The 15,477-nt window shown below is 44.7% G+C and overlaps 1 protein-coding gene across 11 annotated transcripts in view; it reads right to left on the reverse strand.

Annotated features, from left to right (window-relative positions):
* Positions 1–15,477, reverse strand: part of sox5 (SRY-box transcription factor 5) — a 91,211-nt gene that overhangs the window by 7,997 nt on the left and 67,737 nt on the right. For 4 of the 11 annotated variants that reach the window (XM_030440050.1, XM_030440046.1, XM_030440045.1 and 1 more), the window contains 4 exons: positions 11,910–12,074; positions 6,194–6,395; positions 2,153–2,257; positions 1,426–1,601 (listed from right to left, as the gene is read on the reverse strand). In XM_030440050.1, the coding sequence (XP_030295910.1) occupies positions 1,426–1,601; positions 2,153–2,257; positions 6,194–6,395; positions 11,910–12,074 (648 nt within the window). The remainder of the gene's footprint in view (positions 1–1,425; positions 1,602–2,152; positions 2,258–6,193; positions 6,396–11,909; positions 12,075–15,477) is intronic. The other 7 variants (XM_030440053.1, XM_030440048.1, XM_030440047.1 and 4 more) reach the window with 6 other exon arrangements.

The following is a 15,477-nucleotide window of genomic DNA, read 5'->3' on the forward strand; positions in this document are numbered from 1 at the left end:
AGTAAAACGGCTAAATACCTCCATCTAATGCAGTGAATGTGTGGAACAGGCTGTAAAATGTCCTGATGTTCTTTTACTTCCTGGCAGAATTGATTAATTTCTCTGACTTCCCCTGGTGTGAATCTAATTGGCTGTTAGACTTAAGCCCTTCATACTGTATATACAGTATATCCCACATTTACACTCTGTCTAAATGTGCACAAAAAGCCAGGGCTGAAGACGTAGATCAGTGTGGGTTTGACTGTTTTGAAACGCATCAGATGAGAGGGTAACTAAAAGGAAGAAAGAGACAGATAGAGCTGTTGAATGTCAGCGGTGCAGATGCTTCAAGCACACTGTTGCTCTGTGTGTGTCTGTGCGCGCGAGTTTGTGTGTGCGTGCCCGCGCGTGCACCAGCTGACTCCCAATGTGTTTAACAAATAACCACAATTTAGCCACGCTGCCGAGGAGCCGGCGCCGTCACTTCACATTACTGTCTCCCCGACGCTCCGCTCTGCCACACACATACGCGCAAACACTCACACACACACATGCACGTAGCCCCGCAGTGCGCCTTACAGACACACTCATTACCTCCGAGACGCCTCTGGTTTTACCTTATCTGGCCCTGTTTAGCTTCAACACATTTCAGCGAGCACATTGTACACCGATTTACCACCTACACGGTGCAGTGCGGGATGGCATGTGGCAAGACAAATTATTACACGCCGACAATGAGACGGTACAGCTTGTGATGACTTTTTTTCTGCATTTTTTTTAAAAGAATCTCAACCTTTTTCAATCAGTTGTATTTTTTTTTCTCTAGAGGTAAAATGCTCCAATTCAAAGGGAGCATAATTACACGTAAACTAATCATATAAATCATATTTTTTCTCTTTAGTATTTGATGCTACGGATGAGTGGGAGTCATTTGTTGTAAAAAAATCGGAATATCTTAATTTGTATTTTAACAGACGCAAAAGAGAAAATGTCTCAAACTGAAATGTATTTCATTAAAACAAATACAAAAGAGGACTTTGAAATAAACAAGTGGTTTTAAAAGCGATGAATTAAATCAAATGTGCAAAGGTCAATACAATAATATCGTATCATATCGCATCATTTGAAGTGACAGCTGAACTTTTGAACTGCTGTTGACATGAGGTTGAACCTACGAAGCCCTAACGCATCTCATGAAAACAAAATTCTTCCGTTTGCTTGTGGCAGATGAGCACTGCTGTATGTGCCAGATTTTAATGTGGACAAAACCCTGTTTGTTTTTTCTTTGGACAAGTGATGAATACCCCCACCCACCCCCCTAAAAAAAACTTGATTTTTCTGCCTTTAATCTTTCAGGCCAGTTGCCACACATCGTCGCCTGTTGCTAAGGTTACAATCCGGTGCCACATGCTGGCTGACTTATAGATGTGCTTTAAAGCCGCCTACCTTGTCTGAGCGTCCGTTGTTGAGGCTGAGGTTGCTCACGGCGGCAACCTTGGCGTCCAGGACCTGCTGCTCTCTCTTCAGCTGCTCCTTCATCTGCCTGGCCTCGGCGAAGGCCTTGGTCACCGCCTCGTGGTCGTTCAGGTAGGCTGTGGAGGACAGCGACGACAACAAGTCTGCTGAGACACAGCCAGAGAGACAGAGAGGAGGAGTCATTAATTTGGTTTTGTGGTGAGCAAAAGTGAATCACGCTGTACACTGTATTTGTTTGTTTTAGAATAATAATAAGACAGCAATGACAGAGAAATTTGATACTGCATTTACAGTTGAGTTTGGAAAAGTAAATAAATGTGTGTGTGTGTGTGTGTGTTTGTGTGTGTGTACTTGTACTCGCTGCATAGTGAGGATGCTTTTGGACAGTGGGGACATTTTTGCCAGCCCTCAAAACTATAATGGGCTGTTTTGAAGGTTAAGACTTTTGTTTGAAGTAGCATTATGTCAACAAGAGTCCTCACAAATAAAGCTATGTGTGTGTGTGTGTGTGTGTGTGTGTGTGTGTGTGTTTGGTAAGCTGGCAGGAGGTTTTCATCCAGAAAAAATCTTCCCTTGAACCATGAGGTAAAGACATTAACATACACTTGACGAGGGGAGTTTGCCAGGGCATCTGTGTGTGTGTGTGTGTGTGTGTGTATGTATGTGTGTGTTTGTGTCCCACCCCCCCCAGACTCACGCTCAGACACTGACCACTTTACTGTCGAGCTGGGCACATGAGTCAGAGTGTGCCCGTGGCTAGCCTTGCTGAAAGCTGCCCACCTCCCTCCCCACCTGCCCTTAGCTGTAAACAGAGAAACAAAAACAAACTATGAACACTCACAGCCTCAACCCCTGGACATCTCCTTTAAAATCTCGATTAAAGAGTCATCTTTTGCACAAAGAGACACATCTCTTTCCATCTGCGCCCTGACACTTCCACTTCATAGCGAGGTGGCCAGATGACTCTTATTACAGCTAAAAAGTCCTGCTAATTTCCCCAGATGAGAACATCTGTCCCGCCACCTAACTCCGATCACATCTCCCCGCCGCCTATTATTTGTATTATTTCTGCAGCTTAGCCGCCGATGAGGCATCTGCTCTGCCTGAGTGTGTGCGTGGTTGTGCGATCTGCTATCGCCTCTCTCTATCAGCCGGGTTAGCTCTCAACAAAGAGCTGCGGCTGGCTTATGGGGCCTTTATCAGCGCTAATCCGCACCGCTAATGCCATCTCAGGCCAGATTACCAGCTTCAGATTGGTAATGACAGAGCTGTGAACTCTTTCAGAAGTCATAACCGGAAAATCTGGATGTGAGCGGGGCCACAAAAAAAAAGGAGGGGTGATGGGGGACTGACACAGGCGGGGGGGGGGAGCGGCGAGGGCGATGGAATCGGGTGGCAGTCAATTTTAATCTGGAGTCAAAAGAGAGGGAGGGGGACAGATAGACATTCTTGCGCTCACGACTGTGTGTGTGAGTCTCGCTTAAACTGACAGCGATGCCAACCATCCAGACAAGTGCATGTGACCCAGATAGAGGGGAGGAGGGTTTCGCTCGCTCACACCCCACACACACAAGTTTTGTTTCTCTGAGCGCCAAATCTCTACAGACAGGCGCAATACATTTCTGACCACAAAACCACTCCGCCAGGGAGGTCAGGGGGAACTGCAGTGTTTCATGACGGGGACAAAGACAAATGTGTGATCGTGGGAGAAGTTACAGGCGCTGACAGGCCCTTCAGTTTCGTTTGAGATGGGCGGATGGATGGATGGACGGATGGAGGAAGAGGAAGAGAAACGTGCCTTTGGGTTGGGAGGTGTCAAAAGAAGAGAGGTGAAATGTGGAGAAGTTAGCGCAGACGGACAAACTCAAATTCATCCAGACATATATGCAGGGATGTAGTGGAAGGTGGAGCTACTGAAGAAACCCACTTTAATCATCTTTTTACCTGCAGATATGACCCAGATATTCTAAAAGCCTTAGTGAGCATAAAGACTGCAAAGGCATCGGGGGAGATCTTACGCTGCTTTGCACTTATTTGTAAGCTTTAGTTTTTTCCAGTGACACATTTTCATGACACATTTATTCATTATGTGCCTCATTACAGGTGACACAAAACTGACGTAATGCAAAAATGTTCAAAATGACCCAGTTAACTCGCAAAATCACACCAATATAGGAAAAAAGGCAAAAATCTAAAAAAAATAATGAGTAAAAGTACTTTAAAAAGTGCAACCTTTTTACACGGTTGTTTTCTTTGATATGACATATGACTGGATTACTAGTATGGATACATTATTATCTAAACTGCACTTGAAGTTGCAGTTGGTTGAGGTTGAAGTAATCATAAATACATGATATTCATTTTCAGGTGGTTTATTCATTAAGAATGCATCAGATTTTCAGAAAGAAGTCATACATTTTTATATGTGAAATCATAATCTATAACTAAGAAGTACAACATTTCCATCAAAAATGTACTTAAGTACCTTTAAAAATGTACATAATTACAGCATTAAAGCAGATTTTAATTTCCACTACATCCACTTTATATACTGTCTGCGTCTGTTGTTCTTTCGGTCTGAATTTAAATAACCTCAACAGACATTCATACTCTGTACCACCCACTCACAAATTCCCCCCCCCCCCCCCCCCCCACACACACACGCACACACACACACTCACTCCCACACATCAAAACGACCGCCTCTAGACTCTATTCCAATTTGTCTGCCCCCTCTATCCCCTATGAACTTGTAACAGGAATCCTAATACGACGATGAACCGTAATAACAAATGTGATGGCGAGCGGCTAAACTCAGTGGCAACAGATGGGACCGTGAGCCACAAACACAACTGGGATCTGCGACGCAAAACACACTGGTCTCCACGCACAAATAATTCAGCAGGGATCACACACAAACTTTAAACACTGTAATCCATTTTTCTGAACAAAAAACATCTGGGACCACAAATCCACTAATCTGATATTAAATCCGCCGATTTGTTGAAAAACAGTGAGATTAGCCAAGAAGTCAGAAAAAAAAATGACTAACTGCCTATTGCATAGGAGGAGGAGGTGGGATTGTGAGCTTTTGTGTGCGTTTGGAGTGTGTGTTTGAGTGTGTGTGCTGTCATTGTGTCATTAATGCTGGGTGTTTGCGCTGTCCTGGCTCATGTAAGAGGCTTGTCTAATCTCATTGGTGATACCTCCTGTCTGTCATGCGCTCCTCTCTTTATTATTCCCCCGCTTCATCGCTCTGGAAAAAAAGTGCTAATCCCCGTCTCTCTCTCTCTCTCTCCCCCTCTCTCTCTCTCTCTCCTTCCCTCCTATGTCTCTCTGTCTCTTTCACTCACTAATAAACACATAACAATGAAGCAGCCCGGAGGCAAATAGCGACACGGAGGAAAAACACAAACACACTAATTATAGCCTGTTACATATGTGTAATATTTGAACTATCAGTGTTGCGTGAAAAATGGATTAAGAGTACAAAATGGTGATTCATTTATGTCATATTTTATGTACGTGTGCATATGGCTGGGTACGATTATGGTACTGGCACTAGCAACAATGGCAGCACTACGAGGAACAGGCTATTCTTGTCCTCCCCACTACCAGCAACTCTATTAGTGTTTCCTTTTAAGACCGTCATTGTCCTAACGAGGAATATTTTCTCTGAAGCGTACCGAAGTGTGGGAACACTCGTACTGCATGTGTACAACATGAACACATTCACAAATGTGTTTCTTAGGACGTGTGTATGTGGCTTTGAACAAAAAAATAGGTTTGATTCCAACTTTAAGCATGTTTTTGCTGTTCATTTGGCCGTCAGTTGTATCAGTCACAACAATAATGCTGTATTCATTCAGTCTGATCATCTGATTGCTTGTTTCTGACCCATTTGGAACTTTGTTGTAGCAACGAAAGCAATGATAATCAGGCTGAAATGCCATTTTACTTCAGTCATTTGGCCTCACACAGTAGATTTTTTTGTTGGTACGTGGGTTTATTTTGTGTTGCCCTGAATAAACAGTAGTGAGTAATAAAGCTGTCCTACGAACAGACTTTTCTAGGAGGACTGTCACAATACAACGGCCTGTATAGCTACACTGAGCACTAGGTGGCTAACTAGCTTTGTAGGAGGTACCCCATTTTTCCAGGGTTCCCATGTCCACTTAAACATCAAATGCAAGGACTTTTCAAGGACTTCCCTGGCCCAAATTGCGTCACGTTCAAGGAACCAGTGCAGGATAGGTTGAGACTTGGATCAAGACGAATTACTGTGACAAAACTTGAGAGACTTTTATAATGAGAACTAGCAGGTTTTTAAGGTTGAAGTCTGCTTTCTTGCTAGATTGCTGTAACATGCACCATTTGACTTGCACTAACTAGACTCTAATCACTCATTCACACACTTTTAAAGGGTAGAGGGTGCAACAATGGCACTGCAGAGACATATGCGGACAACAAAATGTAGCCTATATTCTAAGTTTCAGTGCAATGCCTCTCCAGATCAAGGACAGGACACTAAATCTCTTTAAATTGCTACACAAATTAAAGATGTGTGGTATAACTCGGCGGTCTCTTAGTAGGCCAGCCATGTTCTCAGAACCAAGTAACTTGGTGAGTACAATAACAACTGATGGTGAAAGTTTCAAGTTGCAACAACCTTGTATTATCATTTAACTTTTCCTGTGGCGTGTGTGTGTTTATGCGATGGATACTTAAGTCCACTTACCAATTGAGCTGACTCTGGTCGGTGGTCCTCCGATGCTGGAGGGGGCAACGCTGTGCTTCAAGGAGCCGGCATGGCCCAGCTTGGTGGCAGCAGCAGCAGCAGCAGCAGGGACCTGTGGGGAAGTTGGGGGGGAGTTGGGTGACTTGCTCTCGGATGCCTTAGGCTTGGCCGACAGGTTCAGTGGCTGTGCACCCTCACTGTCCTGCAAAAACCAAAACAGCAAAGTTTCGCCTGCTGTGACCACCGTAGGAATTTGGAAGCGGGAGGCAGAGTGGGATGACCCCTCACCCTTTCTCACCAAGATCACTCGCAATTGAAGCTTTAACATGTACCAATTAAACGGGAGCCCATGCACAGCAATCTAAGGCAAGCCTGGCGGGACAGGTGTCAAGGTGCATGCCACTGCCCGAATCCAAACGGTTCATCATAAGCAATACAATCAACAGAACAGACAAAAATAATTACCGAGATATTTAGGTGCAAACCACTGACATTCACATGCAAAATAACTGAGTTCCTGTCACAGCAAAGTCAAGACGAGATCATGCACATGCATGTGCACACTTCACATACAGGCTCCGGTAAACATGCACCTGCTCCTCAACATGCTCCAAACAAGGCCAGCAGTGAGAGCAACAATCAAACACCTCAGGAGAAGAAACACCTTGAAGTCATTCTCAAAACTACAGCGGCCGCCTCCTTCTGTCTTTCACATAGCAGAACAGCTCCATGAGAGTGTCTTCACAGCTGCAGGACTCTTAAGACACAGTGACGTCTCCATGTATCAAACAGCAAACAGAACAGAGGACTGTCTGCCACTTCAATGTGCACTTGCTCCATTAAAAACAAGGGACCTTCATGGCTGTGAACGTGAGATTGTGTAAAGGGAACAGTGAAGGAGCACTTTGTGCCTCTAATACACACACACACACACACAGAGGCAAACACGCTCACACATAGTCCCAAAAACCAATCAATAACTTTTTGTAAGTAGCAGTTTTTTGAGGACCATGATGCCAGCAGTACTTCTGTATTAAAGTATTGCGATGTGAAACAGGACTTGATATTAACATGTCTGTATCATTAAATTCAGTCATTCATCTAAATCAAAGGAGGTCTGTACACAGCTATAACCTCTGTGTATGTAACAGACAGCGGCCGATAAATGAATTGGCATATGGACCACCGCACGATGCCGGGGGCTGTTATCGCGTTTATTGTCATGGCAACACCCCCCCTGCTGATGACCTAATCCAATCAGGGGGAGCCTTGGAGGGTCACATGACAGGAAGGAAGGAATTAGATCGCTGAGGGGCCAGATGTACACAGACCGCTCGGTGTAATTAAAACTCTACAATTAAAAGGCAGACACAACAGGGGCCCGCCAGAAAAGATGCTCAGCAATAGTGTCAGTGATTACTATTTTCTTTTATTTCAGTAAGATATATATTATTTCCTAAATGTTAATTAAAAAAAAGTTCAAGTGAGCTTTATTTATGACAGGTGTGGTCCTATTGTAGTTAAATTTACACCGCAGAATAGAGACATTTTTTTTCTTTATTTTCTGGTCATTAGTCTAATTGCTGCTTAAGCGGAGCAGAATCCAGCATACACTGAGATCCAAAAAGAGAGCAAGTACTGTATGTGTGTGTGTGGCGTATCCACTCATTAAGGCCGACTTTCACAGATTCCCACTCCTTGAGTCGTACTAAGCCTTATGAGCCCCTCACAACTCAATTAAGCCCTTCCAATTAAGCCCCTACACGTGTATGTGCCCGTGTGTGTGTGTGTGTGTGTGTGTGTGTGTGTGTGTGTGTGATCAACACTTTGCGCGCATGTGTGCGCGTGCGATGAGGCCTAACCGGATTGTCCTTCATTAGGGGGGGCTTTCTAAATAGACGCAGGACCCCCAAAGATGCCTACAGTGAGACAATGGGCCCGGAGAAGAAGAGGCGAGAAAAGCAGAAGAGGAAAACTGAGCGGGATCTTCTCAATCCTGACCCATATTATGGTGGGCTTTGGCTCAGATCATGTTTGAATATTTATTACAAATAGATAGTGCCGCCGCCTCTTGTACAGTGGATGGGGGAGTCTCCCCTCCGCGCCAAGCCAAATCCTATGGTGGGAAGGTGGCCAACCTGCATTATGCCAGTGTGGAGGAATTAGTTTAGACATTGGAGCTCAGAGGCTTGGACTGACTTGTTTATGTGTGTGTGTGTGTGTGTCACTGTGAGACATTGTTCAACAAGCTCTAAATCTCATGACAGAGTGTGTGCGTGTGTGCGTGCGTGTGTGTGCCTGCATGTGTGTAAGGCCGCTAAAGCCTCTGAAAGGCTTGGAATCTTGAATTAATACAATTGCTTTTGTGTCTCTCTTGGCTGATGAAACAGTCTCCAGCTTTGAGACAGAAAACATGCAGAGTGACAACGAGAGCCAGAGGGACGGAGAGGAAGAAAGTGGGAGAAATAATGTGTGTGTGTGTGTGTCTGTGTGGGCTGTATTTCACTTCTGTAGATGCCGACATGTGCGAGCGACATCAGGGTTCTGCATCTTATCACGGGAGCTGACGGTTCAATTAACAGGACAAGTGTGTGTGCCACTACCCTTTATCCTGGACAGTGTGTGTGTGTGTGTGTTTAGGTGAGTGCGCTACAATGTCCATGTCAGGACCTTTACATTTCACTTTGTGTCTCTGTCTTTCTTCCTCCCTCTGTGTGCTGCTCTATTCCTTTCCTCCCAGCAAGAAGTGACTGTTTAGATATTAATCATATTGTCGTATCTAATTCCCTCAGACAGTGGGCGACACAGGAGATGCGTATGTGACACCGGTTCTTAAAGTGTGTGTGGCACTGATTCAAACACTAACTAGTCAAGTATTGAAAAGCACTCCACATTTTCTGTTTATCTGTATTGGGAGAAAACCTTCGAGTGGATGTGAGTTTACCTTGACAGTCTAGACTGATTGTTTTGTTTATTGTTCTCATAGGTTTGTCGACTTAATTCATCTCTCTGTTAATAATCATTAGACTGAAGGAATTATTCACTTTCCAACACACTGAATTTCGAGCAATTTTTTGGGGGTAATTTGATGTAAACTACTTGATACGTTTGCATTGGTAAACCCGGCAATGGTTACACTTTTATGATTATACTAGAAGATCGAAGTGTTTAACTCATGATTGCCGACATGGCGGCACACGTTTTTAATCCAAGCAGACTGCTAATGTACACAGAGTTTAAATGGCAAAACGAGATCAACACAATTTGCTTTTAAAATTCATTTAGCCAGAAAACATCTGGTGCGCCAAATTCACCCTTATGGTGGCCCCACTTTGGACAGCCCTGGTATACAGTAACATAAAATGAAAAACACTGAAGGAGGGTAAATGCACTTCATTACTTTTGGCCACTGCGTGCGTGTGTGATTCATGTCAGCAAATGGGCTACATATGGTGCATAATTTGAATCGCTCTATTGTGTAGGTCTGTATGCATGCCTGCCTACATCTAAAGATCCACTCTTGTGTAAAAGAAAGATGCGTGTATGCCGCAGTGATTTGTGTGTGTGTGTGTGTGTGTGTGTGTAAAAGGGGTGCACGGTTTCTAGTTGGCATGGTGCCTTCTTCAACACCTGTGAGTGAGTGTGTGTGTGTGTGTCCGTGTCCGTGTCTCACCCGAGGGTAAAGCACTTAAGCGGTGTGTGCCTGAGTCCAAACAGCTGTGAGCAGAGGCAGACAGCACGTCTCTAAATGACTAGAGACCTGAGATAGAGCCCACAGGGGGAGCACACCTCTGAAATATACATGTCACTCACCCAGAGAGCGAGGGAGAGGGAAAGCACGAGTGAGAGAGCTGCAGTGGTCAGCTTGAACGAAAGACATCAAAGGAAGAAAAGAGGAGTGAGAGACTGAGATAGAATCGGAGGGAAGGAAAAAGAAACTTGAGGAAAGAGAGAAAAACAAATATCTGTAGAACTCCACGGACCGTTTATCCGAAGTTTGTCTCTGGATGCTCACAAACAGTGTGAGTGCACAAGGGGAGGAACATCGACACAGCGATGCGATCAATTGGCTGGTTTGTCTCCATGGGGCCTGTCTGGTGCCATGAGGGTCCACTCCCAAGTCTGCCACTCCTGCTGGACTGGGGAGGCCATTATGGCACCCCACTTCCCCTCCACCACAGGCCACAGCACTTGCCTGTCAGCCCAACTCCATATATATGGTAATAAGACGAGTGTGTCGGTGGGGCGGGACGGCAGTAGTGTGTGTGAGTGATGGTGAAGGGGGGGGTTTGATGGACAAGGAAGCAGGGGTGCAAGCTCTAGGGTCAACCATGAGCTTTAATCTGTGCAATGAGACTACAGTCCGGTGCGCACGTGTGTGTGTGTGTGTGTGTGTGTGTAAACAGTAAAAAGGCATAGGTCAAGAACAAAGTAGAGGAGGAGAGGAGAAAGAAGAAGAGAGAAAGTGATGGAAGAGGAGAAGAAGGCAAAGGAGATGTAGAGAAAGGAAGGGAAAAGAAGGGAAGGGAGAAACAGAAAGGAAAGGAGATAAGAGGAAGGCGAAAAAGAACCGGCAGAGGATAGGGGAGGAAAATAAATGAAAGTTGATGGAAGGAAAGAGAAGAAGAGGAAAAAAGGAAAAACAGAAAAGGAAAAGAAGTTGTAAAACTTTGATTTATGTGATAAAATGCCTGAATCAGACTGTCGGCCTCCATTTGTGACTGACCGCCACACTTACGGGGGGTCCAGGGGTGTATGGAGGATGTCAGGGGGCATGAGGGTGTTCTGTGTGTGTATGTATGTGGAGTGGGAGGTGTTCAGGGTCCCAACGGCTGACCAGATATTCATAGAATTCCACTTGAATGGACACACAAGGCTTCCCCTCGCCCCTATTGTGCAGCCAGCCAAGAAAAGGGCACAAACACCAATACATCGTCCAATCTATTGCCACCGTACACCAGCTGGAGTTTGGCGATAAAGTTGAGGTGTTTGATTTGCAGAGTTGACCACAAGTGTTGTCAGGAAACCAAAGTGAGCATTTGTATGAGGAGCTGATTGTTGCTCAGGACACTTGTTTGAAAAAACACGACAAGATCGGGGATGCAATGCAGCCTTCGAACAAGCTTCGATGCACATTTACAGCTCATGCACTGCAGAGAAACACAATTTCATACAGGCAAACATTCACTCTTTCTGTCTCTGTTGTAACACTAGAAAGGCCAAAGTGTATTCACCAGACAGCTAAAGTCATGTCTGAGTGAGTTTGAGTCCGGGAAGTTATATTTACTTATATGTGAAATTTGCAGTGACATGTGTGAGTTTGTTTTCAATAGAAATTCACTTTTAGTCAAAAATATTAATCAAATTAGTACATTTATCCTAAAAAATGAAACAATATCTAAGTCGCTATACTATAATGAAATAAAAAATGTATTCCTTTAAGTATTTACGTATCCAATTAAGTATTCCCTTAATTCAGGAAATACTTCAATTTCAATAAATAATTTAGTAGTTAAGTGGTACATTTTCCTAATCTAATTTGTCAGCCCTATTGTCATTTTGTGTTACTTTCTTTGAGGACATTTTTTAAAAAATCTGGCTCCCACAGTTGGAGGAGCCAGCTCTAACTCTCAAATCCACTGGCATTTTTAGTATTAAACACACCAACATGCACACACACACACTCTCGCAGCCGCCACTGTTTTTTTCCCCTCACCTTGGTCTTGTTTGATTGCGGGGAGTTGCGGCCCTTGTCGCTCTGTGAGTGTGGGTTGCTGGGCGGGGAGTGTGTGCCCAGGTTGGCTTGAGGGGGCAGGCTTCCTGCGTGCTGCTTGGCCCCCGGAGACACCTGCATCGCTGCCAGCTGAGCTGCGTACAACTGCTGCAAGGTCAGAGAGACAGGTAGACAGACAGAGAGACAGGCAAGAATTGGATTTGGGGGGGGAGGGTGGACAGTAAGAAATAGGAAGAAGAGAGGGAGAAGAGAGGGGAGGAAGGGAAAAAAGAGGAGAAGAAAAGGGCGACATGAATAAATGAATACTCGAGAGCGCACAAACAAAAAAGAAGACGGCGGCTAAAAAGCTCTGGAAGAAGAGGCCATTAGTGGCCCGGCCTCTGTTTGTGTGACAGCAAGAGATAGAGAGGGACATCTCCACTGTCAGCCCCCTCCCTCACCCCATGGGAGAAGCGCTAACAGCCTCTCTGACAGGCACAGAGATGGCCATGTCCCCTCCAGGTGCATCGTGGGAGAAAGGGAAAACATTCCGGCTATCGAGGTCACGCCGGAGAGCCCGGTCTCTTGCTCAAGGTGAAAAAAAAGTGATGATGGGGAAGGAGAGAGGGAGATTTGTGAAGCTACATGCCAGATGGGACATGCCAGAAGTGTCTTGTGCCCCTGCCATATATTTTAGTGTGCTGACAATAAGATGCAAAAACACACAAATCGCTATACAGTAGTCTAAAATTAAGATAAATTGCTTTGATAACTGCTGCCGGAAACAAAACAAACTGGGCTTCCCAAGTCTTATTTATGTATTTAATTAATTTCCAATTAAATAAAAGCATTATGGCTTGAGCTGCTATGGTGTGAACATACTCGGGAATATTTATGCAATACCATTGTATCACACAAAACAGTCTCTGGCCAGTATTTCCACAGCAACAGACACAGCATAATATTCACAACTTGGAAGGAGCCTCAGTATTCCTAAACACTGCTTTCTGTCTCTCTATCCTCTTCCTCAAAATCATCCTGCAAAGCTCAATTACTTTCATGTCTGCTAATACAAATCTCCAAGATGCCGTTTTGTTTTCTCAGAATTGTTATTCCCTCATCTGAAGAGCAACAGAACGGTTGTTTAGCGAGAAGTAACTGATGTGTTGTTGTTTTTTTTGAATAGTTATAATTGTTATTATTATTTATTTCTGGTGGAAGATTTTTCTGGATGAAGACCATCCTTTTTTTTTTTTTTTTTTTTTGAGTTTAACTTCCGTCCTTCTGTTGGTGCTTGGCTGCCGGCCACCGGCGTCAAACAAAGGCTGGTTTATGCAAATGGACAAGGAAGAGATGCTGTCACTGCTCTCTCTCTCTCTCTCTCTGTACCTCTCTCTATCTCTCTTGACAGCCACAGTAACTCTGACTCCTCTCTGCTATCTTAAATAAAGACATTTATCTCCTATTAAACAAACAAGGGGGAAAAATTAGACATTCAAACTGGCAGCGCACACACATGCATACAAAGAAGTACTATTTGGAACAAACTCGTATTTGAATTTGAAATAATCTCCGCCTGACTGTCACTCACATGTGGCAACAACAATATTCACTGTCCAACACTGCAATAGCAGTCTTTTCTCTTACAATAGTCCAATTTTCCAGTTGATTCTATTGAATTCACAAACTTTTCTCTAATATAAGATACCTGCAACTCCAAAAAGATAACTAACTTTATTCCTGACAAACACTTTGAGAAACTTTACATTTAATAATTATTTGTAAAACCTAGTTGTAGTGATTGTTCAGAGTCCTCTTTTCTGTGATTTCTTTCAGCCTGCTCTCAGGTTAGCATTTTGTCATAATTTTCTCTTCTTACTAAGAGAAAACCATGCCCAGAGTGTCAGCATCTGCTGCGGTTCTAGTCACCGGGGGAACAATGATAATTGAGGCACATACAGTAGACAGGGTGTGCTGCTGCTGATGTGGAAATCAGCGGGAGATCGGTCATGCTCTGGCGAGCTACGCGAAGGCCGCGCCGAGGACTAGCTCGCTGAGATCAGATCAGCCTCCGCTCGCTCGTTTCTCTTCAATTAGCTGCACTGTGGCTCCTGGAAGAGAGGGTGAGGAGGAGGGGGGGGGGGGGGTGTAGCCGAGCATGAACATCCCTTACCCCCCCTCTCCCTTCCCTACCAGCCAAACCCCCTAGCGAGTGGACCACAGGCGGTGTGTCTGTGTGTGTGTGTGTGTATATGTGTGTGTCCTGCCATATTCGGACCAGTGGTTCAAAGGCCTCTTTATTTGCAGAGTGAATTGAGTTCCATTACAAGGCCAGCTCCCGTCACTCAAAGGCTGCTCAATGGGCTGCCGTGCAGTGACACGCACACTGACACACACATGCTCACGAGCTCAAACACACACATGCACGGTACAGAGGGCAGAGGCACTGTGGAGCGCGCCCAGAGCGTCGCCACAACGACATGCATGTCAACAAACAGGAAGTGACAGCGCAAAGCCCCCTGGGGTGACCGGAGGAGCAAGCACACACACACATACAGGCACACAGAGCAACACAATAAGTGAGAGGAGGGGGGGCTGCAATCGGGGTTGCAGGATGAGACTAAGGAATTTGAAATGTCACTCACTATCCAGGCATGCATGCTGAGCTGACTGTGTGTGTGTGTGTGTTGTTAAGACCGTAAAGACGTGCTCCTCACTCTTTCTGTCCCCTAATCCCCGAATTAGAGGCAAGTGCCAACACATCTGCATGTGTTTTTGTGTGCATGTGAACATATCTCATGGTCAGCGTGTGCCTGTCACATGACACCCCCCACATGTTTGTGTGTGTGTGTGTACCTGTGAGCATGTGAAGCCTGAGCTCTATTGACAGGGGGGGAAAAGGTGATGTGTGACTATTGGTGCTACTCTGATTGAAGACACGGGGGTGATTGTTTGGTATTAGTGCTATTGATAGTGTGAGTGAGTGTGTGTGTGTGCGCATCCATTCTCTTAGTCTTGCTGTTTCGCCTGTCATCTTAGTGGGGGGATCTATGTGTGTGTGTGTCTGTGTGTGTGAGTGAGTCTTGGTCAATAATCTGCAGCTTTAGTCAGATTACTAGCTCGCCTGGTCTTTGTTGTCAGAGTTAGCGGCGGTTCAGAGCAGCCTGAGCTCTATTGTTTACATGGACACCGAGGAGTATTGTGTGGATCTTAATGGATTCTTGTCTGTCCGTCTGTCTGACTTCCTGTGTCTGACCATGTTTTCTTTAGTGTATTATTAACGTTCAGTACTGAACAACAAAAAAGAGAAAGGAAGGGTAGACTAATTGTAGACCTCTGTTTCTTTGCACATATTTCGATCTGTTTCTCTCCTTTCAAGCCTTTATTCTCATCAAGTTATTGAAACATATTTGTGATTGAACTATGCAATGGATGAAATAAAAATGTAGAAAGAGGAACATAGTGGTAAAGGTTAAACAAAATGATTACAATGCCTTTCTTATACCTTTTGTGCGCACAGCCTCAAGGACAAACATAAACAGCACGAAATCTGCGGAATTTTCTTTGACGA

This window comes from Sparus aurata, chromosome 14, assembly GCF_900880675.1.
Source record: "Sparus aurata chromosome 14, fSpaAur1.1, whole genome shotgun sequence".
NCBI lineage: Eukaryota > Metazoa > Chordata > Actinopteri > Spariformes > Sparidae > Sparus > Sparus aurata.